This window comes from Drosophila elegans, unplaced genomic scaffold, assembly GCF_018152505.1.
Source record: "Drosophila elegans isolate 14027-0461.03 unplaced genomic scaffold, ASM1815250v1 contig_149, whole genome shotgun sequence".
Taxonomy (NCBI): domain Eukaryota; kingdom Metazoa; phylum Arthropoda; class Insecta; order Diptera; family Drosophilidae; genus Drosophila; species Drosophila elegans.
Genome location: NW_024545513.1, coordinates 3,887,184 through 3,913,435, shown reverse-complemented (window position 1 = coordinate 3,913,435; position 26,252 = coordinate 3,887,184). Strand labels below are relative to the sequence as shown.

Here is a 26,252-nt window from a genome sequence, read left to right as displayed (position 1 = left end):
AAAACAAATCAAATAAGTACTGAAAGAAAATTATCAAAAAAATAAACTCGACGTCGTTTTAAAAATATTTAATTTACAATCAAATCAATTCACATGTAATAGTAGAAATATTAATAAACTGTTTCTTATAGGGTATCACAGTGCCCTGCATGGTCTATATAGTCTCTTCTATACAATTTGTTATGATTGTATTTTCTTTTTGTGACCGTTGTGATTTCGTTTTACGCACAGTTCAACTCGAGCAAATTTGTTAATTAATATTTAACACTAAGCCCAGAAAGGCGTAAGCGTTCGAGAACTCCCCCCCATTCCACCACCCCCCCCCCACCCAAAAACCCGTGTTATTTACCTGTGGACAACAATTGGAAATCAGACAAAAAAAAAGAAACCTTTACAAAAATTATAAACTGATAAGGTTTCTATAATTCAAAGCGGATTGAGTCCGATCACTTGGTAGCGCTCTCCCGCCCAAAAGTTCTCCATTTACTCGAAGTGCAGTGCGCTCTCTTTTCCAGCGGGGTTGACCACTGATAAGGAAGAAGATAGAGAGACAGAGAGCGGTCCGAGAGAGGAGCCGGAGAGGAGCAGAGAGTGCTTTTCAGTTTCGGTGTTTGCTTTTTCTTTGCCGCCATTCCTTCTTCGCTCTTAAACAGCTCGCGTTTAATTTTATTTGGTCGCTTGCTAACAGCGACAACGGTTGCGTCTCGCCAAATAAGTACTAGCTAAAAGCAGGCTCCCGGAATCGAGAAATAAATCCCATAAAAAACTCTGCGGGTTAAAGCCAACGACAAGAGCCGTGTCCGAGTTCGTTACGGTTACCAACGTTTAGTGCGACCAAATATACATTAATCGGAAGGACACTTTAAGAGTGGCCAGTCGCCAGGGACCGTCATTACTTATACGCGTTCAACAGTCGAAACTTGATCGATTTCATTCAGTTTTTTTGAACACTCACCGCCTCATACGATTCTTAATCTCCACGATTGGACAATTGAAACTGTAACGCGAAGAACACAAAGTGTCAACAAAGTCATAAAAAGATTTGCACACTCTGACAATAAAGTAAACAAAAAGAACAAAAAATACAGCAACAGAGTAATTATCAAATAGCAGGCGCACATAGCCCACATAGTCCACAACCCGAAAGGTAAGTCGACTGGATCTGATAAGGCGGTCTTAACTGTCGAATTACATGCCGTGTAAATGCTCCATGTCATAATCCCCATATCTGATCGAATCATCTCCCTGTTTTTGTGGGTTTGCCCAAGGAGCTAAATGCAGTCGCCTTGGAAACAGAGCAAAACAAAAACGGAGGAACCATCCATATATCGAGAATGCACTTTCGGTCTAAACTATTTTTAAACGGATTTGTTTCTTTATTTTCGGTTTTTTTTTTTTTTTGTTTTATTTGGTGTGCGTGTAGTCACCGAACGTGGGAGAGGAAAAAAGCGAAAGTGCATTAGTTACCCATCTCCTTTATATGCTTTTCAGGTGGCTATGATCGATATTGTTAGTAACTGAATCCCAAGGGGTAAGCCTATGCTGACAAGATTGTTGAGAATGATTGATGGAGATCAGGGGGAAATGTTATGTGTAATTTATGTAACTTAGCAAGGGAGTTGCAATGCGCAAAAGGATGGACTTATTATATAATTTAGTTATTAAAATGTAGATTTAATGTTGATAAATTATGAGAAAAAGTGTTGTAAGTGCTGTATTGTCAACAAAATGAAGGAAAAAAAAGGAAGGAATTAAAGAAATTCAATGAAAACGAGTCCTGGTTCCAATCAAAAGACATTTATTCGTTCCCACCGGAATTTCCATCCATTTTAATCCATACGCAGCCCGTAGAATCCGGTTAGTGGGTCAGCTCCCTGACCAGGTTCAACAGCCTGGTCAGGTGGATCTGATTGATGGGAGGTCGAGGAGCTTGAGGGACTTGGCGGGCAGGGATTCCGACTGGGAAGTGCACACAAAGTAAGTCCAAGGCCAAGGCAATTAAGAATCCGTGACCGCAAAAGCTGAAATTCATTTAGTGCCAAGCAAAGTGAATTAATTTCATAATAAACAAAGTGCGAATGACCGCTGCTCGGACAGTTTTCCAGCTAGATGCAGTTTGAACCGGACAATAATATCGAAACATAAATCTGAAAAGACAAAGGCTGTTGGGAATATAAGTAAGCCATCCTTATCCTCGTCATTAAAAAGTTAAGAACTGGAAATGGATGATAAAATACGCATGAATCACTCGCTTTTCGCTTGCATGTCACATGCAAGTGTTCTCTATCACCTTTGGCATCGTTTCTTTTATTTGGCAAGTCGCATTTGTTTGTTTTGCTGCTGGTGGGGTTCAACGACATTTGTTAGCCACCAAAACGCTGCAATCTTACCGAGCACCACCGAACAAAAACAATAACAAAACCACCCAAAACAATGCCCCACACACGAAGAAAATTTGACTACTTCAGTATAATACTTGAAGGTTTTATAATTGAAGTAAGAGATGTCAAAATATTTTTATCTTTTTTTCTGTTATATCTTTTTTTCTAAAACTTTAATTTCAATGTTGTTTAAAATTTTATATATTATGATTTTAAAAGTTATCCTTTTGTTATCCTCACGCTATAAATACAGACTTATATTTATTGCATTTGTCACAATGATTGAAAAAAAGTTAAATTTAATAATTTAAATAATTTAAATGGACTACTTAAATGTTAGCAATATAATATATAACAATTTGATTTATGGCTTACAATTAGATTTATTAAAAAAAAAGTTTATAAAATTATTTTTCCTTTAAATATTTTACAATTATATTATAAAATTATATTATAATTATCTTTAAGTTTGGAGAAATTTGCTTTCTTTAGAAATAAACTGAAAAATCAATGTTTTAATGTTTTAAAACAAACAAACCCTTGTTTTTAGGTGATTAACGCTTTAAGGAAATATACAAATTGTTGTTTCAGTGCACTCACGTAATCGAACAGTTCGTGTTGCTTATGCTATTTCGGTTTTATTTGCTGCTGCTGATATTGCATTTTACTTACTGCGCACATTTTGTCACATTTTTGGGGCTATCACTCGGCTTTCACACTCATAATGCAGATGGGTCAAGGGCAAAGTCTCCGCGTAGTGACCTCCATCCGACGACTGAGTGACTGAGTGCATCCAGTCCGACTGTTATCGCATTTTGGGGAGGGGTTCATACGTTGCAAGGCGAAAGTGCAAGATAAACAAATGGATGAGGGGATTGGGGGTCACATATGGTGAAATCGGACAGTAAATATCCGATTACGATCCAGTTAGCAACCGGTTTGTAACTGATTTGTTCTAAAGCAACAAATAACAGATGGGAAATAATAACTATCTATAACTTGGATGAATATAGAGTATATAGAAAAATCATTTAAACGTGTTTTTAATAAAGTTTTAAGTCCTTTTAAAATTAGTCATTATTTTACCTATCCTATTAAGTATGCCACTTAATAATGACCTGTAAGCAAATTACTATCAATAAAAAATAACACAGCAATTATAATTGTGAACATTTCAGAAAAGATTAAATGAAAATTATATTACCTCATAATTAGTTTTAATTACTAAGAAAGTTAAAATTAAAAAGTAAATTAAAATGTATTTTATGGGCATTATATAAAACCATTAAGCAGTAAATAATATGATAGTAAACAAATATGATATTATTATTATTATTTGTAATTAATTATAAGGATTTGCCATGAGAAGAGTCTTTAAACGCCGAACAAGATTATAATCTAAAAACTATTGTTGTTTTCGTCATTCATACTATCTGAAATCAAAGTCGAATTAATTCTTTGTTGGACAAGATGAGTGGACGGATTTTCGATAATATGTTTCGTGTGGACCGCAAATTTTCCTTAAGTCAGTGTCGCCAACGCTGCGTATGCGCAATCTCTTTGTCGGCGATTAAAAGAATCGTTTCGAGACGATCCCTGAATGTCATGGTCAATATTTGGCCCAACTGTGCATACTGTGTGATAATGCCGAATTTCTTGAGGTTCGGGAGGTAAAAGTTTGGCGACAATTGTCGCTCTCATTTTGCGTTGATTTAATTTGATTTGTTTTGTTTTAATTGTTTCTGATTGCACAAAAGAGCGACGCCGACGGATGAATCATGCCGTATAAGTTGGAGATGCTGGTGATGCGTTTCCTGTTGTTTTAGTTCGAGCATATACTGCATACTGCTTGTAAATATATAGTAACGCCCCCATCACGACGCCCATGCGCCGATTGTTCGACTCTAATCAATTTTAGGTTGAGTTTTAGCTTTTGTTCATGCCCGGCTTTCATTGTAATGTGTGTGCATATCAAGTACTTGCTGATATGGCTTTGGAAAAAGTAAAATAGCATTTGTTTTTGTTCAGACTAGGGGAAATAGATCACCGCCCCTTCCCCCTTCCGTCCACATCTAGTTTATCACGTCACAATTATCTGTGGCATTGTTGCAACTTGTACGCTTTGTTTTCAGTTCGCGCAGAAATAACAACGATGATTGAGCAGCCAGCACTTCTGGAGATACAAGTGCATATAGGTTATATATTCCGTATTCTACATTCGATTTGCCATATCTATTTGAGGGCTGCAGCTGAAGAGGCGAGAACAAAACAGCAAATCATAATAAATGAAAGTAATTCGCACCTTGGCCATCGATTAGATTTGTCTGAAGTGGCTCAAAGTCTTGACTAATTTATAAAATCACAACCGAGCCAAGCTGATTTCATATCTGAAAAATATATAAAGTTAGATATATTTAATAATGTTTTTTTAATTTTTCAAACCCATTTTAAGCTTTAGTCTTAAAATTTATTTTTGGTTAAACTTAAATATAAATATAAATATATATTTCAGACATTAATGGAATTTTGATTGCCATCAGTAAATATTAACTTGGTGTTATAAATAGCTGGCTTGTTACGTAACGATGTTTTCTGATTTCAAATTTCATAGAAACTTAAAGAAAATCATATTGAAAATAATTAAACAACTTAATGGACTAGCAAACATTTTATTTTTTTGTATTTTTTTGCATCCTAGCACTACGCGTAATTAAAATCTTATTTTAATGTGCTAGTCACGTCTATGGCGTCTAAAAATAATACTAATTAAAATAATTTTTTTGAACAATAACAATATTTTTTATCTGATTATTGTTTAGTCGTACATTAAAATATCTTAGCTTTGTTTCACGTATTCATTGGATGCAAAAAATGCCACCAGCTTTAAAATAGATATTAAAAGAGTTTAAGTAAATACAATCTAACAACTGTTAAAAGGTAGCTAAGTGGCTTAATAAAAACGTCTTCCAATTCACTAAAACTGTTGAGATTTGTGACATGTTCGCGACTTCTTCACCGCATAAACGAGAGTTCTTTTTAAGCTGATCGCTGGGGGTCCAAATGGCAAGCAGCTCCAAAGTCGGGTGTTTTTTTGAGCTGCTGCGCCTGATAAGCCACGTCCCAAGTGCTAAAATATTATATATTTATAATACCTCCCCGATCGCCCCCCCTGCTTCATGTCCAAACAGTCGTCGGACAATGGAAATATAAGCGGAATCTGCCAAATAACCGTGATGATAGGAATTATGCTTATGATCTAGGGGCGGACGACTGGGTGGGTGGGGTCAGGAGGTTACTGACAGCCTGATAACTGCTTTAATTTGGATTGAATCGCTTTAACCTTATAGATTTGCCTCTTAAAGATGACATAGTTCCCATTAAATGGGGTTCTATATTTAATTTATTCAAGTTTTATAACGCCCTGTGTTTTTCCTATGTTTTTATTTGTTACAAACACTGTCTGTGCCTAATCATCATTGCAATTTTTCACGTAATTGTGAAATAAAATATATTATTTTAATTAATGTGCAAAAGGTATCACTCATGAAGGGTAGCAAAATTAGCGAGGAATTACTAGGAAGTATATAATTGAAAAGGGCTTAGAAAAACTACTTCTCTACAATTTATATTTTTTAATGAATGAAGAGTAACTGCTAAATAATTTCATAAGGTTTTAAAAATCCTGAGCTCTTTTATATAGAAACCAATCTGTTTTAATTGTTTTTTTGAGCAGGTTCAATGTATTTTGGCAGAGCTTCGCTGATAAGCAGGGCAGACACACTAACAACACAACAGCTAAATGCTCTTCATCACGTGTTTTCAATATTTCAAAGCTGACATATGTATATGACTAGCCTCTAATTGCCCCCCAATTCCCAATCGTTTTCGTTTCAGTTGGCGCAACATGAGCCTCAGGCTTTAGGGAGAATAATCAGCAGTAGCAGCAGGTGCAGCATCCAGCACCCAGCATTCAGCAACCGGAGGGGTCAAGGTTCATTCGGGAACCGGAGCAATAAGTAATTGACCAATTGCCCAGGGCAATACCAAAAACATGGTTCACGGACCGCCAGCACGCAGAAAATCCCAGCAGCAGCATGAGCCCTGCGAAATGGATCTCGAGCGACAGCCCACTCCGCCGGACGGCGGATGGGGATGGGTGGTGGTCTTCGGCTCCTTCATGATACACATAGTCAGTAAGTAAAACATTTACACGTATTTAATATCAGGGAATTCCTTAAAATAAGAATTAAGGGCCTACACAGATTGTAAAAGCATTTTTTGTTCGATTGAGGCAATTATGAAGAGGGCTGTAAAAAGAAGTAGTGCCTATTCTAGTGCTTCTTATAATTTTTTCTAGTTTCAAGCCACTACGAGTTTTGTGTTAAAGACACTTTTTGAACTAAAATCCTTATTAGAAATGCATTGAAACATTTATTAAACAATTTATTTATATTATCAAAGAATTTCTTAAAAGCAATAAGAAATCATAGACAGTTTGTAAAAAGATTTGTAGCTCGTTTAGGGAAATTATTAAGGAGGTTGAATAGTCTATTTTAGTCTACCATAGAATTAAAGCCTTAAATGGAAATGCTTTAAAATACTCTCTATAAATAGAAATATTTAGAAAGATAGGCATTTTATCCACGGGAAACTCAGCAGTTAGTCTCCCGACCGAAGGAACATGTACTCTATACTCATTAAGGGTCTTCTTATTGAAATGAATGTGCCATTGGTGCTTACGCCGGAGGAGGACTTGACAAACTGGTGTTGGGTAACTTTGGCATGCCACCTTTACGACTGCCGTAAATCAAATCCATCAGCCTTGGACTGACCCGGCAACCGAAGTGGTCAGGAATTGGGAATACAAGTTAGTAGCTATTTTGTGGATTTTCGGGGATCGTAAATACTTTAAGCACTAATCGCCCAATCGCTGCAAATCAGAGTGTGCAGCCGGAATAGATTGGGTTCGGGGACTTATCGGCAAGGTCCAGTCCCCTGATCCCTGATACTGATACCCTGATACCCGATATGGCGCTGCTGATTTACGAGAAGGAGAAGTGTGGAGGTGGAGTACAGTCGCCACTTGAGCCGTACAACTATCAATTGGATGATAATTGTGGCCAAGTGTGTGCCGATAATCTTATCGCGGCTCAGGCTGTAATTGCCATGCCACGGAAATAGTTGCCGCTCGATGTGGTGGGCCGGGGGATTTGGCAGACTGGTGGGGGATCCTGATAAAATTGGGAGCCGTAATTAATTGCCCAACTAAACTGATTTATGGGCTGTCAAGGAGCCGAGCGATCGCTAACCAGTTTGATCGAACGAATTCCACTTTGGGCCCCGCAGCTTTTGAAATAAATGGCCGACTTTGAGGCGTCTTATTCACATTCATAGTGGCACCTAATCCCATATCTTTCCTCATCCTTAGCCGATGGTATGACCTACTCCTTTGGCATCTTCTACAATGAGTTCCTGGAATATTTCAACGAAGGCAAAGGTTACACGGCCTGGATTGCCTCAATTATGGTGGGCGTGACCTTCTCTTCAGGTGAGTGGATTCTTTACAATTTTGTGGTGGGTATCACAACATCCTTTCCTGAAATTGTAGAAATTTTGTCTCTTTTGAAAGCATACATTTATCAGTGCTCTGTAAATACACAATACCATTTTTCTCTTTAGTTTTAGTGCATTTTTTGATCATTTTATTGAACTGATTTATGGGAAGATATATATTTAAGTTAAGAATGAAATTACAAATGGATTTCACTCTCAAGATTATCTTGAATTCAGGGCCTAGCTTACATAAGGGTTGTTGTATTTCGTGATTTAATTAGTAATCTCATTCCTGCAGGACCCATCAGTTCGTCCTTCGTCAATCGATATGGTTGTCGAGCGGTGACCATAGCGGGTGCCATCCTGGCCGCCAGCTGCATCATCGTGAGCATGTTTGCCCAGAACGTACTCACGCTGATCATCACGATTGGGTTTGGAACGGGCCTGGGCTTCGGGCTCATCTATTTGCCGGCCATTGTGAGTGTGACGCAGTACTTCGAAGCCCGGAGGTCCCTGGCCACGGGAATCGCGGTCTGCGGCTCCGGATTCGGCACCTTCGTATTTGCCCCGCTGACGGAGTACCTGATCGGCAATTATGGGTGGCGCGGAGCGATGCTGATCATCGGTGGCATTGTGCTCAACTGCATCATCTTCGGGGCGATGTTCCGGCCGCTGGAGCTGGAGGCACCGCCACAGAACACACCGCCCAACACGCCCAGCACACCGAAGCTGGGCAAGAAGTCGGCCATCATCGACCAGAACACCACGCCGGCGGAACTGGAGCCCCTGAAGATCCTGCCGAAGGATCAGTACCTGCAGCTGCCCCAGCGCACCGATACTCCGATTTCCGGAGGAGGAGGTGCCCTCTGCAGATCGAATAGTGTGGGGCACAACCTCAAGCCCAGTTTGGTGAGTATTTATTTATTTATTTATATTTATATTTATTTGCTTAATTATATAGTTACCTTTAAGTTATAATGCTTTCACTGCATTTGTAAAATAATATCATTTATCTTAGTGATGGAAAAGTGTAGAAAATAAACCAAATTGAGAAACTATTAGTTTGAAGATTATATTTTAATCAAATTTTATTTTTATACTTTGTATTTACACATGTATTTACTTTAATAAACATTTGGCAAAAACATATTTAACTCTATCAAAACTCATGCTTTGCAGTATAGTGTATTTATGTTTTAATTTCTATTGAACTAAGTGCATTAACATTTTAATTTATATTGAATACAGGACGACAACTCGAACTTAACTCATAATTTGCAACATAGTGTATTGATGTTTTCATTTCTATTGACCAACAGAATAACAATTTGAATGGCGCCGTCAATGGGCAGATAGTCACTTTGGTGACCCCACCGCAGGCGGTGGCGAAGAGCACCAGCAACGACGACATCGCCCGCAAGTGCCACAGCCAGCTGCAATTGACTCCTCTGAGGGATGCCCATCGGGAGCGGAGTGCCAGTGGCACCATGTACCGCCCAGATGCCCTCTATCAGGTGAGCTGCCCGTCACCCAGGCGATGTGAGTTCGGCAATTAACCAGTGTATGCGGATTGTTTGCAGGGATCGCTGCACAACCTGCCCGACTATGTGAGTTCCAGGAACGATCTAAACCGCTCCATGTCCGGATCTGGGGTGATCAAGCGGTACGGATCACTCCGCCAGAGCAACAATGTGTCACAGAGTACGGTGAGTTGATAGAAATAAATTAAATGAAGTGAGGTCTTATACAAATACAAAAAAAATAGATAAAATTTTTGTCACATAATGACGATCCAAGATATCAAGGAGTCATTTTGAGGGCTGATCAACTCATGTATGTCGGCGAATACAAAAAAAGTGGTTAAAACGAAATGAAATTTGAATTTCCATAAGCTGCTGATGCCAAATAATTTGGAAATAGTAAACAACATAGTTTATTTTACAAGGTTGATAATAAGACTCACCAAGTGTGTTCCAAAAAAAACGTAGTAATTAGTTTCCATTGGTAAAGATGGGCTGATTAGCTGTTAAACAAAGTTTGTATACAATTTTCAGTATTTCTCCAATGGGATGAAACGAAAGAGGCTTTATTCCATGGGATGGAATGCTTTGGTAAAATATAAAAAAAAAGTGTGGATCAGGATCTAGAGATCTGAACAAAATCATGTCAAAGGATAAGGGAGCACACCACATGGGTCATAATGTGGAACAGCCTTGGGACAAAATAGCAATCCTTTCTTGCGGCCAGAGTAGTCCCTTAAGTGGTCAAAGAGCTCCAGGAGGATTGCTTTCAGCCAGCCCTTCCTGGTGGCGTCCACGGCGACACATCCAATGGTGCGCTGCTGGTACTCGTCGTAAATCACGGCCAAATAGACCAACATCACCAGGGTAAAGCAGAAATTCAGTAGGAAAATGAGTACAGAGGTGGGTCGCAGGCGCAGACGGGGGCGCTGGCGCTGGCGGAGGCTCTGGCGGAGGTGTTGGCCCTGGCCCTGCATCGATTCAAGAATCCTCTTCCAGAATGGCAATCGTGCATTCTCAACATTTTCCATATTTGCACTGTTGCTCGAGATCTGGAGATTGACTTGATGGGTAATTTGACTATAACTATGACTATGACTTTGACTTAAAATCCAATTCAACCTGATCAAAGTATGGAGATTGTTTTCTATTTTCGAATTGACTTAAAATTAAATGCCACTTGTTACAAAAAAAAATATTATCAAGAAAGAGCAGTTTAGAAGAGCTGCGACGAATAGCTCGTCCAGAGCCATCGTATCAGTTTGTAGAGCAGGAAGAGGCGGAACAACCGGTAGAGGATAACCTTCCTGAAAGGGTTTACTTGTCGGATTTCAATTGTTTAAGCAGGAGAATTCAAACTCACGTCCTTAAGATGATCTTGGAACGCCTAAGGGTGCTGGGATCTTCGCGAAGCAAGTGCGTTCGGATGCTGAATAGCATTTCGCCGCAGCACTGGATCACCAGGCCATGGATGTCCGGATGATTGAAGGCATCCAAATTGAACGGAGTGCTGGAATTGATAGAGTTTGGGATAAAACTGAATTTGCAATGAAACTTGCCCACCCACCCCGCGTGCTCCTTGGACAGCAAGTTCATGTCCGTGACTCCGGGACTGTCGTAGTTATTGAACATGAAGGGCTGCATCACCTCCAGCGTTTGGTAGGCCTTGCGGACCGCACTCATCAGAACGGGCTTCTGTCCGCAGAGCCGCAGCAGCAGATCAATTATCGCGGCGGGCAGGATCTGCTTGGTGAAGACCAGGAGCTGGTAGATCCACCTCCGGTCCGTGTAGTGGCATCCCGGTATCATCAGGTTCTTCTCGAAGGCCACGTCCCGCCACAAGTCCAACGTGTCCATCTGCTCGGCGATCTGGGTGAAGGTGTGCGGCAGATGGGTGCAGGATGAGGACAGGTAGACTGGCAGCTCGTCCGGAGGACCCCGCTGGTAGATCTCCGATCCCCGCTTCGTGTAGCACAGCATGCTCTTGATGCCGATGTCCTGCGGCGTGATGTCCAGCCGGATGTCCTTGCCTAGGTAGACGGTCTTCAGGATGCCGGCGCCCACCAAAGCGAACAACCCCATGGCGCCCATTAAGGAAGGGGAAAAACCAGGCGACGGATCGTCGACCGCAAAAAGAACTGAAAGGTGGCTTATAAATCTGGGACACAAGCACCACTACACCCAGAAAAAAATTTGCTTAACTTTACAGAGAGAAAAATAGCAAAAGTTTTGGGCGCAAAAACAAGTTTCAAGCATTTGAAATAGTAAAATTCTTTAAGAATATTTTTTTCTTATGTTGTTACAAAAATGTTTTGTTTTAGGTACTTGGTAACCTGTAAATATCAACTTGATACTTCTTTTTTTTTGCTAAATATAAATGATAGGATGATCTTTAAGGCCCTGTTTAGGTCATTATTCTTAAAGTTTTTTCTCCCTAAAATTAAGAAAATTTGTTTTCTGAACGTACCCTTGATTACCTATTGACGGACGGTACACGATCAGCGGCAGGCGATGGCGGTAGTCGTTTACCAGGGACTCTGCCAGGTTTTTGGTGAACGTGTACGTGTTGGGAAAGCCCACGATCAGCCTGGCATGAGTAAACGATATAACATTATATGGAATCGCCCAAGAAGACATGCTAGTAAAAACTACTTTCTTGTGAGGGCATTGAGCATCCCATCGTCGGCGACTTCCTCCAGCAAACGAAGGCACAATCGCCAGTCCATCGGCGAGGAGTAGTACTGCAGGAATGAATTAGCGTCACAGAGTTAGGAAACAAAACCACCAACCCACCTTGGGCTCCACCCGCTTCAAATAGGGATTACTATAGAAAGTTGACACATGGACAAAGGCCCTCAGATTGGGCAGACCCTCGGCAAACTTGAGGGCCTCCAAGGTGCCGCCGACATTCAGTCGCAGGGCAACCCGGAGTGGCTCATCGAAACGCACCGTGGCGGCACAGTGGTAGACCAGGGAAACGCCCCTCATGCGCTCCCGCATCGCTGGATCGATGCCCAGTCCCGGCAGAGAGACGTCTCCAGGCACGGCCACCACTTTGTCCAGCTCCTGCGGCTTCTCGGCGACCAGCACATGGAAGACGGTGGCCTGGCGTAGACGGAGGAGCCTCTGGTCCGCCGTCATTTGCCTGCGCGGCCGCAGCAGGACATAGATGCGACGCACGTTACAGGAGCGCAGCAGCTTCTCGATCAGCGCCTTGCCCACCACACCCGATCCCCCCGTCACGAATATCTCGCTGTCCTCGAAGAACTCCTCCATCGATCTCGTGAATCGCCGCCGACCAGAGCCCACTGAGCACTGGCACCCGACTCCGGCGGTCATGCGCCTTAACCCAGCCAGTGGTTTGGCTTCACGCATAATAATTAACGCCGTTATTTGATTAACATGAGCCGCAGACGCACCGTTACATTTCCATGCTAATTTCGGCCTGGGTTGCCATAGTCGTCGACGTTAAGACCTTAAGGACAATGACCGCAAATTACATTGCATTAAGTGACCCTGAAGTCTCTGACAAGAGAAATCTCAAAATCTCAACTGGAGTACCTTGAGTAGTTGGGATTATTTTTGTACAGATGTTCGATGAATGAACATTAAATAATACATTTAGTTTTTATTAGGTATTCTCATTGCAAGCAATGTGAACTCTAACCAATAACTATTCTAATTTCGGACTCAAATGCATTGGGGAGTCTTGGTCAAGACGCAAACATGCATTGGGGTGATCTCAAAGTCTTTCACAGGCTCAACCCCTCAACTGAAACACTTTAAGTTGGTAAACTATAACTAACTATATATACTATATTTTTATGTAATAATTGGGACTGGCTTTTTTCAGATATTTACAGACTGTAATTATAAACTAGGGTTACAGAGATAGCAGCCTTAGCTACTTGGGCTTTTATTGTGCTTGAATCTTAACATTATTATCGTGACTTTTTTAGGGTTACATTCCGTTAAATTATTCCTAGCTTTGACTACTTAGTGATACATATTCAGATGCGTAACTAATTAATTTCGGGATGAGGGTTTAATGGTATCTGTTCTTTAAGAAACATAAGTTTATAATTACTGTTTATAATAAGTATGGCTATTATAAGCTAAGTACAAGCGATTGTATTTTCCAGAAAGATCTTCTCATGACCCACTTTCCGCCTTTCAGGAGGAGACCAAATGCTGTGGCTGCATCACTTGCTCCAAGGAGACCCGCGACACGTTCGCCGAGATGATGAACTTCTCGCTGCTCAAGGATGTGATTTTCGTGATCTTCTCCGTGTCCAATTTCTGCACGAGCATCGGCTTCAACGTTCCGTACCTCTACGTGGCCGCCTACGCGGACACCCTGGGCATTTCCAAGACGGATGCCAGCTACCTGATCGCCATCATTGGCGGGGCCAACACGTTGGGCCGCATAATCCTGGGCTACATATCGGACAAGCCGTGGGTCAACCGCCTGCTGGTCTACAACGTCTGCCTCACCGCCTGCGGAGTGTGTGAGTATGGGGTGTTGTGGCTGTGGTTGTGGATGTGGATGTGGATGTGGATGTGGTGTAACTACTCCAGGCAATGACTCTAATCCTGTATTGGCCTTCCGTTTGATTAGCCACTGCCATGGTGCCGCTGTGCCATGACTACAAATCGCTGGCCGTTTACTGCATCGTCTTCGGCTTCACGATCGGTGCCTACGTCGGTCTCACCTCGGTCATCCTTGTGGATCTGCTGGGACTGGACAAGCTGACCAATGCCTTCGGCCTGCTGCTGCTTTTCCAGGGCATCGCCAGCTTTATTGGTCCGCCCATCGGAGGTGAGTGCCTTTACAAGGTTCTAGTTTTACGTTTGCACGACCGTGTGACCAATTACAATTTACTTAATTATTTGTTTACCCTCACTCTTGATCACTTATTAAATAGTGCCAAAACAATTAGTTTCAATTTGCTATTAAAGGACTAGGTCTTAATAGAATCAAAGATAAAAAAGTATAAAAAAAATTAGTAAATCCAAGTATATATCACTTTGATTTTAGCTTAGTTTTAGTTGTTTTAAATATGGAAATATGAAACTTATTTCGGTACTTCATTTGATTATTTTTGGAATAGATTTTGATATCTCAAATGTTATATTTTAATTTAAACATTTTAAATTAAATATAAAAATAAATTTATCATAATTTTATATTTATCTAAACTTGTGATATTTTGAATATTTATTGTCTCCTAACTAAACTTAATAAGGTGTCAAGCAGTGAGGCAATTGATTACATGGATGCACTACATCTTTGACTTTTCCTGCACAGGTTGGATGTACGATCTGACGGACTCGTATGCGCCGGCCTTCCTGATGGCGGGACTAATGATCGCCGTCAGCGGAGTGGTGATGTTCGCCATTCCGCCGCTGCAGCGACTTCAGGCACGGAGGTCGGAACAGAAGCACCACACGGAGCACCTAGCCCTAAGTTAGTCAACCCACTTCATCATACACCCCCTCCTTGTGTGCGTTTATTCATATTTTTTTTTATTTTTTTTTCTATTGTAACTATAAATCTAGACATATACTGATGCACACGACACTTGGTTAGATTAAGACTTGTATGCATGTGTGTATGCCATAGCTAGAGCATATCCGATTATTTATGTATAGGCAACTACCCCTGACCCCTGACCCATGAGCTCTGAACCCCTGAACCCTGACCCGAAACTCCATTCCCATGAAAACCTCCATTGCAAATGCATGCAAATGTATACACCTATATGTACGTAAATCCATACACAAACTGTACTAGAGAAATTATTGTTATTCTATTATAACTGTATGCCTGTGTGCGTGTGTCTGTCTGTGTATACGCCATTAAAGAAAGCTTTTGTACAACAACAACAAGAAACCAGAATCGATTTACTTAAATCCACATGTGGGTATAAAAACCAAGAAATGAGACAAGTAAAAGTAACTAAGTAGAGGTAAGTCAAGGCAGGTTTTTAAAAAGGCTGCATTACATTAACATTACAGCATAGACAACACTTTCATAAGATTTGTGCCTTAGTTGAATGCAGAAAAAAGATTTTAAAATACAAATTTTAAGATCTCTGGATCAAGATAGTAAATATTAGATGTATTTTTGCAGCGCTTGTTTATGTGCTTGCATATCATTTGCAATATAGATAATGTTCAGGCTCTCGACAAGAGATTGCTAGCCAAAATAATTTCAAAAACAAATGAGAGCCCAGAATTTGTATCGTAGCAATTTTCAACTTGTTGGTCAATCGCAGGCCGGCGATCTTTGTGGCTGGTTGGCTCCTCACATTTATTGGCTAAGTGGACCAGTGGCGTTTCCAAGAAGGGGTCTTGTGACGCGAATGCAAAAAAAAGGCTTGAATAACGAGTCATAGTTCGGTGTTTATTTGGTTTCTTAAGTGATTACGAATAAAATAGCAACAAGGGGGCGCCAAAGGTGCCCCAAAAGCACTCACGTACCATCTCAAAAAAAAAAAACACTCACTCATTCACACAGAAACAAAAAAAAAACAACGTTATTCACATTTTTCGGGAGGAGATCCTTCACTGGATCTCCCCGGTGATCAGCTTCTTCAGGGTGCACTCCCCGGCGCCCAGTTTGTGGAGTATGGCCAGGACCTCCTCGCGGTAGCGATCCATGTGGCCCATCTCTTCCGGCGAGTACTCCTCGCGGTCGAACCGCGTCATCCGCCAGATCACGTTCAACTTGGCCTCGATCAGCACGTAGTTGGAGGACGGACAGAAGCGCGGACACAGCTCGTTGATGAAGTGGATCATGTCCTGGACGCTGCACGAGTTTATCCGGTTGTTGATGGTGTTCAGCGCGAAGTCCTGGTACTTGGCCATCTTCGCGTGCGGGAAGACGTTCTCGCAGGTGATGCACCGCCAGTCGGGCTGCAAAGTGCGGGTCTGGACAGGAATCACCAGGCCACGGCAGCCCTGTTCCCGGCAGAAAAGCGCCGACAAATAGGTTCCGTTCTCCTGCAAAAATAGACACAACGGATCAGTAGAATCGGGAGAATCCGTCGAATTTGGAGTATTTGGAGAAAGGCAACTCAATTCACGGCGTTCAGTTCATTCCACTTCAAATCGGAATCGAAAACGAAATTCAAATTGAAATTCAAATTGGAATTAGCATTCGCTGTGTCATGCTCACGGGAATTTTCAAGGGGATGTGTGTTAGTAGAACCTGGGAACATTGCTTGCCCCCTTTATTAAAAGCACTCAAATCGGATTCTTTGTATATGGTTTGGTAATAGCATTTAGTTCCTTATATACTAAAAACTGGAACATTATTAAACAACAAGTTAACTTTGTTAATATATGGTTTGAAAAAGTAAAAGGAAACTTAAATCTTTAGTAATATATATATTTTTATGCCAAGTCTTGGAATAGGTGAGGAAAATATATAGAAGGGTATATGTACCTAATGAATAATAAAAGAGTAATTGCAATTGTACAAATCCACTCCTTATAATTTTCCCTTCAACTTTCGTTAATAAGAGGTGAAGCTTAGACACTATCCAAAAACCACATTAAAACCAGCCAAAAGAGTGTGTGTTTGGTACCATTTTCCATATTTTTTTCCCCTGACTTTTAGCCACTTAGTGGGCCCCCTTTCGCCCCCCTTTTGTGTGCGCCCCTGGGCCCTGGTCCCTGGTTGATGCAAATCATATAACTAATTTAATTAGGGAACGCATTTGTGTCAGGTGGCCTGGCCAACGACCACTGGCGACGCTAAAAGACCATTATTCAACTCATCCCAGAGCGGCAGAAGAGCGGCCACATAAATAGATATGGCCGGATATGCGGATCGTATATAGTATGTAGTATATACACTATACTGTCATACACACAGCCCTACACACCCGCAGTCGAAGAGCGCCGTTGACATCGACAAAAGTTGGCCAAGAAATTTCGTTGAAATTCAAGTGAAATGTTTTTCAAAATTTCAATAATTGTTTCTTGTTTTGGGGCCAACAGATTGCGAGAGTCTCACGGCAGGTTTTCATTTGCTCGGCATGGAGTTGTGTATCTAGCGGATACACATAAGTAAAAAAGGAATTCAAGTTTCATGGGGAAAGGGGAAAAGTTCTCTTAGAACTGAAGACTTTTCATTTAAATTTTAACAATGCGAACGGAAAAGAAAATCTAGAAACAAAACAAAACACTCTTCACGCTCCATTAAAACTTTTCGAAACGAACTCAGTCAAGTCATCAGCAATAATGTATAATTAAATCCAACTAAAGCTTTTACTAAAAATATTTAGTGAGAACGTTATTCAGTAAATATAGAATTCAAAATGTAGAGCCCATCAAAGCTCTTGCTGAATATATCAGCAAACAGCTTTATTCTAGGATAAGTTGGTAATCGAGGTCAAAGTAGTGATATTACTGAAAATATCTATGAAGCGCTTATTTATTGAATAAGTTCTTAAAAAAGAGTTCCATTATGAAAAGTAATGAAAATAATTTAAGAACCTTTGGATTGTAATTTACGGTTCCATTTAATATCAGTAAAGAGGTTAACTTATGTAAATAGCTTCGAAAATTAGTTATTCAGTAATTTCAAAGATAATGATATAAACAAAAAGTCAAAAATAGAGATTTCATTATGAAGAATAATGTAAATAACCAAAGAACCTTTGGATTGTTATTTAAGGTCCCATTGAAGGTACAACTGAACATGTATATCAGTAATGAGGTAAAATTGTAAGGCAATTTGAAAGAGTTTTGATAATTAATTATTGAGTAAATTCTAAAATAAAGTTCCATTATGAAGACTATGAAAATAAGTTTAAAACCTTAGAATTATTATTTAAGGTCTTATGGAAAGTTCAAGCATATTTTGGAGATCATAAGATATAATTATAATTTTGATGTGGTTAATAAGATGGAATAAAAGCCTTTCAACAGCAAGATGAAGCAATCAAGCATGGAACAGGATTGGTCCTTCAACAAAACCCCGTGGACAATCTCCGATTTCCGGTAATCCCAACGGCTACCGCCCTACTCACAGTGTTGTCGTGGCAGCGGGCGCAGTCGCAGGCAAAGTGCTTGGTCATCTTGAGGAAGATGTTCCGGGTGAGATTGCCCCAGAGGATCTTGGTGTAGGTGGTGGTGATCTCGCCGCCCCGGGGAATGTCCCTGGCGGCCCGCACCACCGCCAGTCGTCCGTTCTCGAAGTAGTGGCTGGCATTGGGGGTGCACTCGTGGTTCATGATCGCCGTCAGCGGGAACAGGCCGCGCAGCAGCGTCTCATGGCCGCCGGTGCGGCAGGGTGCCTCGAAGGCGTTCGTGTTCAGCACGCCCACAATGCGGAACAGCTGGTCCATGAACACGCGGTCCGTGGTGGGGAAGTTGCGGAAGCACTGCGCCGCCTTGATGATCTCGCGCCGGTAGGCTCGCTCGGCATTGGCCTGCATGGCGTCCACCAGGTGCCGCTGCTCCTTTCCCAGGTGGAAGACGCGCACCGCCGTGAGGATGCGCAGCGAGAGGGGATTCACCTGCTCCTGTTCCCCCTCCGCATCGGCGTCCATGGGCTGCCAGCGGCGGAAGTGCTCACACTCGGCCTGGTGCTCCTCCGAATCCGCACAGGACTCGCAGACGGGCAGGGTGCAGCGGTGGCGGCACAGGAAGCCCTTCTGGGGCAGCGTTTCGTGGCAGCAGATGCAGCTGCTCAGCTGGCCCTTCCGGGCCGTCGGCCCCGTGACCAGGGCCCGCTCCTGGAAGATCAGCTCGCCGGCGGCTATGTCCCTGGTGGCGAACACCCCGCGCCCAGCCACCTTGGAGGAGCTGATGGTCCAGTTGGGCTGCTCCTGCCGCAGATCCCCCAAATGGGCATCTATCAGCTGGGCCAGCTGCTCCGGCGTGGTGTTGCGACAGGGCGCCATGTGGGCACCCAGGGCGGCCAGAGTGGTGTCTCCTGCTCCCCGGGGGGAGGGGGGATCTGGATCTGGATTGGACATGGCCAATGCAATGGGTAGACGGAAGCGGTCACGGGTACGGATACGGATACGGATACGGATACGGATACGGCGAACCAACGCGACGCGCGGCAACTCAGCGAGTGAAGATGTCTCCGCGCAGCCGAGCGGTCTCTGCGGGAATAGCTGCGATGTGGCGACAGCGACGACAGCAGCAGCAACATGAGCAGCAGCAGCAACAGCAGCAACAGCAACACGCGGCACAACAGCAACACCCCGCGCAACAGCAACAACTGACTGCTGACAGTGGAACAAACCCACCAAAGCAGCGACGCTTATGACGTGGACACGCCGACGCCCTCGGAGAGCATTAGACACAACTAAAAAAATAAAAAAAAACACAAATTAGAGGCAGTCAGGGCAGGCGGGCGAGGGGACGAGGGGGGCAGGGACCGGGAATTGGGGGGCACCACGACAACGACAACAGTCAAATATGATTTTTTCCAAGGCACACGCACACTGAAAACAAACACTCGCCGGCCTGTTCCCAATTTCGAAATCAAACCAAAACATTTGCAGAAAAGATTTAGAGGAATTAAAAACAATAAAATAGTCAATAAAATATTAAAATTAATATTATGTATTACATCTAAAACCATTCAATGGATAAGTTATAGGGTAAGTAAGTAATTTTACCCAACTTCGTAATAAACAACCATTTCTTCTAAAGCAAAGATCATTGCAAACTAGCAAAGTAAAGCACTAAATCAAATTTCATAAACTTAAAGTATATGCTACTTCCAAAACAAAAATAATGTTATTTGGGAAACTGAAGACATTATGAAATAATAATTTTGTTTAAAATCTTTCTAAAACAATTCTTCCAAAAAAAAAAATTTTTAGAAAATTGAAAAAGAAAAAACAAAATAAATATTGAAATTAAAAAAAAAATTATTATTATATAATTTGAAATAAGTTGAAATAATAAGGTAGGAAAATGTTTGACATTTTGAATTACCAATTTCGAAACGATTCCGAAACTGGGAACTTCGAGAGACTTGGAGTGCTCCACTGGGAAATAGAGACATTTGGCTGGGACGACGCAAAGCGGATTTTGCTTTTGACTCTTATTCAATTTGTGCTTGAGCTGTTGTTGTTGTTGTTGTGTGGTTGTGGTTGTGCTGTTGTTGTTGCCGCCGCTGTGGTTGCCATTGTTGCATTCAATTGGATTCGCCAGTAGGTGGTGATTGGCCGCAAAAGAAAGAGCATTGATGCAGCCATCAGCCATCAATGAGCATTTCCCGCTGTCAATTTGTTCGCCAAACACCTCAGCTTGCCTACCTTATCCTCCTTGACCTCCTCCTCCCCCTTCTCTGCCTGCTGGCGGTTGGTTATGAATGCCATAAAGTGAAGCCATAGTAGCACCACCCGTAACCCGTAACCCGTAACCCATCACCATCCCCATGCCCATACCCATACCCATCTGATTTCTTTCGGCGCCACCCTGTGGCAATCTGAGCAGCTGGAAAAATTATTTGCGGAGACGCAACGCCACTGATACCAGGCGTTTTTGTCTCCCACGCTTGTACACTGATAAAAATCATTTATGCAACATATTCGAGTCCCTTAAAATGACCCAAAAACTGAAGGTATTTTAAAAACATTGCATTACAACATTAAATTTAGAAATCCTTACAATTTTTGAAATTTGTAGAAATTTTTTTTTTGGTTTTATGGGGTAATGGATTTCTAGATTTTGTAAAAACTATTGCCATCACTTCAATTTTACAAATAATCCCAAAAATGTGTATTTTAATTTTGATATATTGATAATTTATACTTTTAAGAAATAACTGATATTCCGGTCAAAGGATTTCTAGTTTATTATTAATAATTAATAAGTAAATATTACGCAAAATGTTTTTTTTTAATTTAGAAAATTTAACCAAAGAAAGCTTATAAAGTGGACCAGTTTGAGATTCTTCAAAAATATATTTTTAATCCGACTTAAAATTCACAAATAGAGTTCGTTAAAAATATTATTTTTAAGCCAAAAACAATAGAAATAGTATAAGTGAAACACCATTGAGTATAGTGTAATGGGGAATTGGCATTTTTTGATGGCAGTGCAGCCCACTCTCTACCGGTTTCCACTGTGTGTGGCAGTGCGTGTGGTCGGGACATAAATTAAGACACCGCCGGCCAAGGAGTTGCGTGTTTCAGGGGCAAATGGCACAGGGACACCAGCCAACGACACGTGACAAGGTGGGGAGGGGTGGAAAATGGGGAGTGGGACCAGGATTCACTCCCCACCTGTTCACTTTCCGCTGCGACTGTCACGCATTGTCACATGTCCTGGCGTGGAGTGGGTTCGTCCTGTCGTGTCCTGTCCTGTCCTTCTATACCACGCCCCATCCTCTGCGGACATACGTAAATCAGTTGTAAAGTTTTACGACTCTCGCTTTTTCTTCCCCGCGCCATTAAGCAACTTTATAGTTTGCCTCCATTTAAAATCTATTTTCGCTTTTTACGTGCATTTTATTGGCCTCAATCGAACGGAAGACAAAATAAACGGAATTAAATAAAACGAATTGACTTGAATGCCGAATATCAAAAAATAATAGGGTATAATTTGAAAGTTCCTTCTTCTTTATTCAAAATAACAATTTTTTTTAATATTTGGCATTTTTAAAGGGTATTAAAATAAATGGTATTTTATAAATGTCCAATTTTCGCATTTTTATTAGGGGTGCGAAAATTGGCCATTTAAAAAAAAAACAACTTTAAAAATCGTATTTTTATATCAAAACAAACTGAATTGTTTGTATTTCGATCGGGATGGATTTTATAGGTCACCAGCTGTAAAAAACAGTCACTTTTATGGCTATGCGTCTTATTTTGGCCAAGTTACAACAAAAAGACTTTTAGGAAATGCTTTATTTTCTTATTTTGCCAAAAACCCAAAAATACCGTTTAAAAATCAGTTTTTGAATAAAAAGCCTGGGAAATAATTGTCAGAAGTTGGAGTGTCATGCATCGTTGGATTCGTCATAAAATTTCCAATCAAATGGCATTCACAGCTAAAATTTTTCCCGGTTTTCAAATTTTGGCAAAAAATGATGATGTACCCCCTTATCAAAAATGCGAAAATTGGCCATTTTTAAAAAAAAACGACTTTAAAAATCGTGTTTTTATATAAAAACAAACTGAATTGTTTGTATTTCGATCGGGATGGATTTTATAGGTCACCAGCTGTAAAAAACAGTCACTTTTATGGCTATGCGTCTTATTTTGGCCAAGTTACAACAAAAAGACTTTTAGGAAATGCTTTATTTTCTTATTTTGCCAAAAACCCAAAAATACCGTTTAAAAATCAGTTTTTGAATAAAAAGCCTGGGAAATAATTGTCAGAAGTTGGAGTGTCATGCATCGTTGGATTCGTCATAAAATTTCCAATCAAATGGCATTCACAGCTAAAATTTTTCCAGGTTTTCAAATTTTGGCAAAAAATGATGATGTACCCCCTTATCAAAAATGCGAAAATTGGCCATTTTTAAAAAAACGACTTCAAAAATCGTGTTTTTATATCAAAACAAACTGAATTGTTTGTATTTCGATCGGGATGGATTTTATAGGTCACCAGCTGTAAAAAACAGTCACTTTTATGGCTATGCGTCTTATTTTGGCCAAGTTACAACAAAAAGACTTTCAGGAAATGCTTTATTTTCTTATTTTCCCAAAAACCCAAAAATACCGTTTAAAAATCAGTTTTTGAATAAAAAGCCTGGGAAATAATTGTCAGAAGTTGGAGTGTCATGCATCGTTGGATTCGTCATAAAATTTCCAATCAAATGGCATTCACAGCTAAAATTTTTCCCGGTTTTCAAATTTTGGCAAAAAATGATGATGTACCCCCTTATCAAAAATGCGAAAATTGGCCATTTTTAAAAAAAAACGACTTTAAAAATCGTGTTTTTATATCAAAACAAACTGAATTGTTTGTATTTCGATCGGGATGGATTTTATAGGTCACCAACTGTAAAAAACAGTCACTTTTATGGCTATGCGTCTTATTTTGGCCAAGTTACAACAAAAAGACTTTTAGGAAATGCTTTATTTTCTTATTTTGCCAAAAACTCAAAAATACCGTTTAAAAATCAGTTTTTGAATAAAAAGCCTGGGAAATAATTGTCAGAAGTTGGAGTGTCATGCATCGTTGGATTCGTCATAAAATTTCCAATCAAATGGCATTTACAGCTAAAATTTTTCCAGGTTTTCAAATTTTGGCAAAAAATGATGATCTGAATGCCATTTGTATAAAAATTTAATGACGAACCAACGATGTATGATATTCCAACATTTGATAACATTTTAAAAGTATTTTTTGTTTAAACTTAGCCGAAACAAGAGGAACATACAAGAGAATGAGTGTTTATTAAAACCGATTTCATTTCCCCGATTAGTGCCTAAAATAGTCACTAAAATAGAAAAGAGTATGCGAACCAAAATTCTCAACAAATTTTAAATTGTTTTTCATTGTCGGCTGTTTTCTGGGTCTTCCGTTTTAGATCTGTAGAATTTGTGCGCAAATTTTATATTTAAAGGAGCACAAAGCAAGTGAAAACGAAAAGAAATGGAATTAAAATGAATGTGGATTTGATGTGCGACTGGGTCAATGGGGTATTGCAAAGAATGCGCGATCTTTGACAGCGCCCGAATTCGGATTCGAATAAATGTGTAATGGAATGTGATGTTGTATGTGAGTACTTGAACTGACTGGGACGCCTTCATTTGCGACGATAAAAGGTATTGGATACTTTATTATGGGGAAATAATTCAGATGGTGTGTGCCGCACATTGCATTTTAGGCATTTGCAATTTAACAAGTTGTCACTGGGCAAATTGGAAACTTTTTAAAATATGAAATTTTTCAAAAACTTGTATGTGGTGTCATGCATTTGTATGTCTTTCCTCCAGGAATCAATAATCCCGATAACTCTTATGTGAGCTTTTCTTGAGAATAGATAGAGTTTCTGGGGAACTGGAACTGGAACTGGAACAAAAGATACTACTCACAGCAGGCCGCTCCTTCTTGTGGCCTGTTCTGAGGATCATCTGGCGATCCATCTTGACTTCTTCAGGCCCAAGAACTGCTCGGACCTTCGGCCAGCTGCGGAGTCTAAATACATACGTTTCTTGTGAAATTTTGCAGGAGCTACCGGGAAACTCCACTTGCTAGGCCAAAAATAAACCCCTCTGCGTACGCCCCTGTGATGTGACATTTTTACGGCCCCGCCGATGAAGCTATTTTTGAGGCACTGCTCGGCGATTGCGACACTCACATGCTCCCATTTTTGGGCTGCAGTTCGCCCCATTCGCAAAGCAGAGAAATCCGAACAAATCGAATAATCAGGGGCCCAATAATGGGCCAGCACTCACCGTGGGATCCTGGCAGCGAACGCACTTGCACATGAAGTGCTTGGTCATGCCGAGGAATATCTTCCTGGCCAGCGTCGACCAGAGCAATTTTGCATAGGACATGGTGATCTCGCCACCGGCTGGAATCCGTTCGGTGGCGCACACCACAATGGTCTCCCCATTCTCGAAGTGGTGCGCCGCATTCGGGGTGCACTGGTGGTTGAGCAGTCCGGCCAGCGGGAAGAGGGCCCGCACCAGCACCTCGTGCCCGTCCACGCTGCTCCGGCTCTCGAAGGCGTTCGTGTTGAAGGCGCAGATGGTGCGGTAAAAGTAGTCCAGCATGTCCTGCTCCCGCGGAAAGTGCTCAAAGCAGTCGGCCGCCCGTTGCACCTCCTGCATGTAGTACCGATCCATGTTGGCCTGCATGGCATACAGCAATTTTCGGGCGGGCTCGTCCAGGAAGAAGCATCGCACCACACTGAGAATCCTCAGGGCGCGCGGTTCAATGCGCTGGCTCTCCAGGGGCCGCCATTTGCGGAAGAGCTTGCACTCGAGGTCATGGCGCGGGGATGTCCGGCAGTCGGAGCACACCGGCAGGCCACATCCGGCCGGACAGATGACCTCCGGGTCCGTGGATCCCGGAATCAGCCGGTAGCAGAGCGTACAGGTGCGCAGATTCGTGGACCGATGCGCCGTCGGACCCACCAGCAGCGTGTGCTCCCGGAAGAGCTCCTCGCCGGCGGCTATGTCCCGGTTGGCGAAGATGCCCCTGCCAGAAATGGGCGAGTCGGCCACCCGCCAGGCGGGATCCTTGGGCCGCAGTTCGCCCAGGTGCAGGTCAATCAGCTCGGCCAACTCCTGCGTGGAGGAACTGATGCTCATCTGGCTGGATGGCTTCGAGGATCGCGGCGACTCCTCCTCCTCCTCCTCCACCTCCAGCTCCACCTCCTTCTCCTGCGGAACAGATGGACAATTGGACATATCGACGACGGCTGTTCTAAGGGCAGCAACTCTCCTCGCTCTCGATTTCGCCGATTAACGAAACGCAACTGACCGCCGCCGCAGCGGAAACTCTCCGATCGTGCGAGTTTTCTCGCTTTTCATCGCTTTTCTCGGAGTCCCAGCTAATTATAGTCTCATTATAGATGGGGCTCTCGGATTTCCCGACTGCTCGCTGGACAGGCACAGCTGGCGGATATGGGGCCGTCGAGATATAAACACAAGCCTTTTATTGGCATTGGCGTTAACCCGCTGATGGAGAACGTTTAAGACTTAATCTTGTACAAAATAATTTTTTTATATTTTATATCACTATCTAAAATAATTACTCAGGTAAATTTGAATTAAGTGTATTTAATATTAGTCCAATTTAGATCTATCTCTTATACCACTTAGGTATTCTTTAAATAATTTTGGTCTTAGTTAACCTT

At 41.7% G+C, this 26,252-nt stretch overlaps 3 protein-coding genes across 5 annotated transcripts; 1 reads left to right on the top strand and 2 right to left on the bottom strand.

Annotated features, from left to right (window-relative positions):
- The first annotated feature begins 648 nt into the window (after window positions 1-648).
- On the top strand, window positions 649-15,347 carry LOC108136261 (monocarboxylate transporter 12). The gene is made up of 9 exons (XM_017257317.2): window positions 649-1,147; window positions 6,276-6,574; window positions 7,810-7,929; window positions 8,233-8,843; window positions 9,254-9,448; window positions 9,515-9,640; window positions 13,632-13,962; window positions 14,073-14,273; window positions 14,763-15,347. The coding sequence occupies exons 2-9, from the start codon at window positions 6,433-6,435 to the stop codon at window positions 14,924-14,926; spliced, it is 1,890 nt and encodes a 629-aa protein (XP_017112806.1). The 5' UTR covers window positions 649-1,147; window positions 6,276-6,432; the 3' UTR covers window positions 14,927-15,347.
- Window positions 10,645-12,797, bottom strand: LOC108136262 (fatty acyl-CoA reductase wat). The gene is made up of 6 exons (XM_017257320.2): window positions 12,248-12,797; window positions 12,107-12,195; window positions 11,932-12,041; window positions 11,022-11,592; window positions 10,818-10,964; window positions 10,645-10,761 (listed from the first exon to the last, which is right to left on the bottom strand). Exons 1-6 carry the CDS (start codon window positions 12,791-12,793, stop codon window positions 10,671-10,673), a joined length of 1,554 nt encoding a protein of 517 aa, XP_017112809.2. The 5' UTR covers window positions 12,794-12,797; the 3' UTR covers window positions 10,645-10,670.
- A 492-nt stretch (window positions 15,348-15,839) lies between the features above and the next one.
- LOC108136263 (SET domain-containing protein SmydA-8) lies at window positions 15,840-25,864 on the bottom strand. Of its 3 annotated transcripts, none has more exons than XM_017257321.2 (2): window positions 24,844-25,864; window positions 15,840-16,459 (listed from the first exon to the last, which is right to left on the bottom strand). In XM_017257321.2, the coding sequence occupies exons 1-2, from the start codon at window positions 25,801-25,803 to the stop codon at window positions 16,022-16,024; spliced, it is 1,398 nt and encodes a 465-aa protein (XP_017112810.1). In that variant the 5' UTR covers window positions 25,804-25,864; the 3' UTR covers window positions 15,840-16,021. The 3 variants fall into 3 exon arrangements, with proteins under 3 accessions (XP_017112810.1, XP_017112811.1, XP_041563847.1); XM_017257322.2 differs by lacking the exon at window positions 24,844-25,864 and adding an exon at window positions 18,496-19,717; XM_041707913.1 differs by lacking the exon at window positions 15,840-16,459 and adding an exon at window positions 19,338-19,784.
- Window positions 25,865-26,252: the final 388 nt, after the last annotated feature.

What these genes read in the sequence shown, in the direction of transcription:
- LOC108136261 (XM_017257317.2), top strand. Translation starts at nt 6,433, where the DNA reads ATGGTTCACGGACCGCCAGCACGCAGAAAATCCCAGCAGCAGCATGAG. An exon ending in GGGCGTGACCTTCTCTTCAG is followed by an intron (nt 7,930 to 8,232) that starts GTGAGTGGATTC and finishes TCATTCCTGCAG; the next exon opens with GACCCATCAGTTCGTCCTTC. An exon ending in ACAACCTCAAGCCCAGTTTG is followed by an intron (nt 8,844 to 9,253) that starts GTGAGTATTTAT and finishes ATTGACCAACAG; the next exon opens with AATAACAATTTGAATGGCGC.
- LOC108136262 (XM_017257320.2), bottom strand. Translation starts at nt 12,793, where the DNA reads ATGACCGCCGGAGTCGGGTGCCAGTGCTCAGTGGGCTCTGGTCGGCGG. An exon ending in TGAAGCGGGTGGAGCCCAAG is followed by an intron (nt 12,196 to 12,247) that starts GTGGGTTGGTGG and finishes TCATTCCTGCAG; the next exon opens with TACTACTCCTCGCCGATGGA. An exon ending in CTGTCCAAGGAGCACGCGGG is followed by an intron (nt 10,965 to 11,021) that starts GTGGGTGGGCAA and finishes TATCAATTCCAG; the next exon opens with CACTCCGTTCAATTTGGATG.
- LOC108136263 (XM_017257321.2), bottom strand. Translation starts at nt 25,803, where the DNA reads ATGTCCAATTGTCCATCTGTTCCGCAGGAGAAGGAGGTGGAGCTGGAG. An exon ending in TTCGCTGCCAGGATCCCACG is followed by an intron (nt 16,460 to 24,843) that starts GTGAGTGCTGGC and finishes CTATTTTTGCAG; the next exon opens with GAGAACGGAACCTATTTGTC.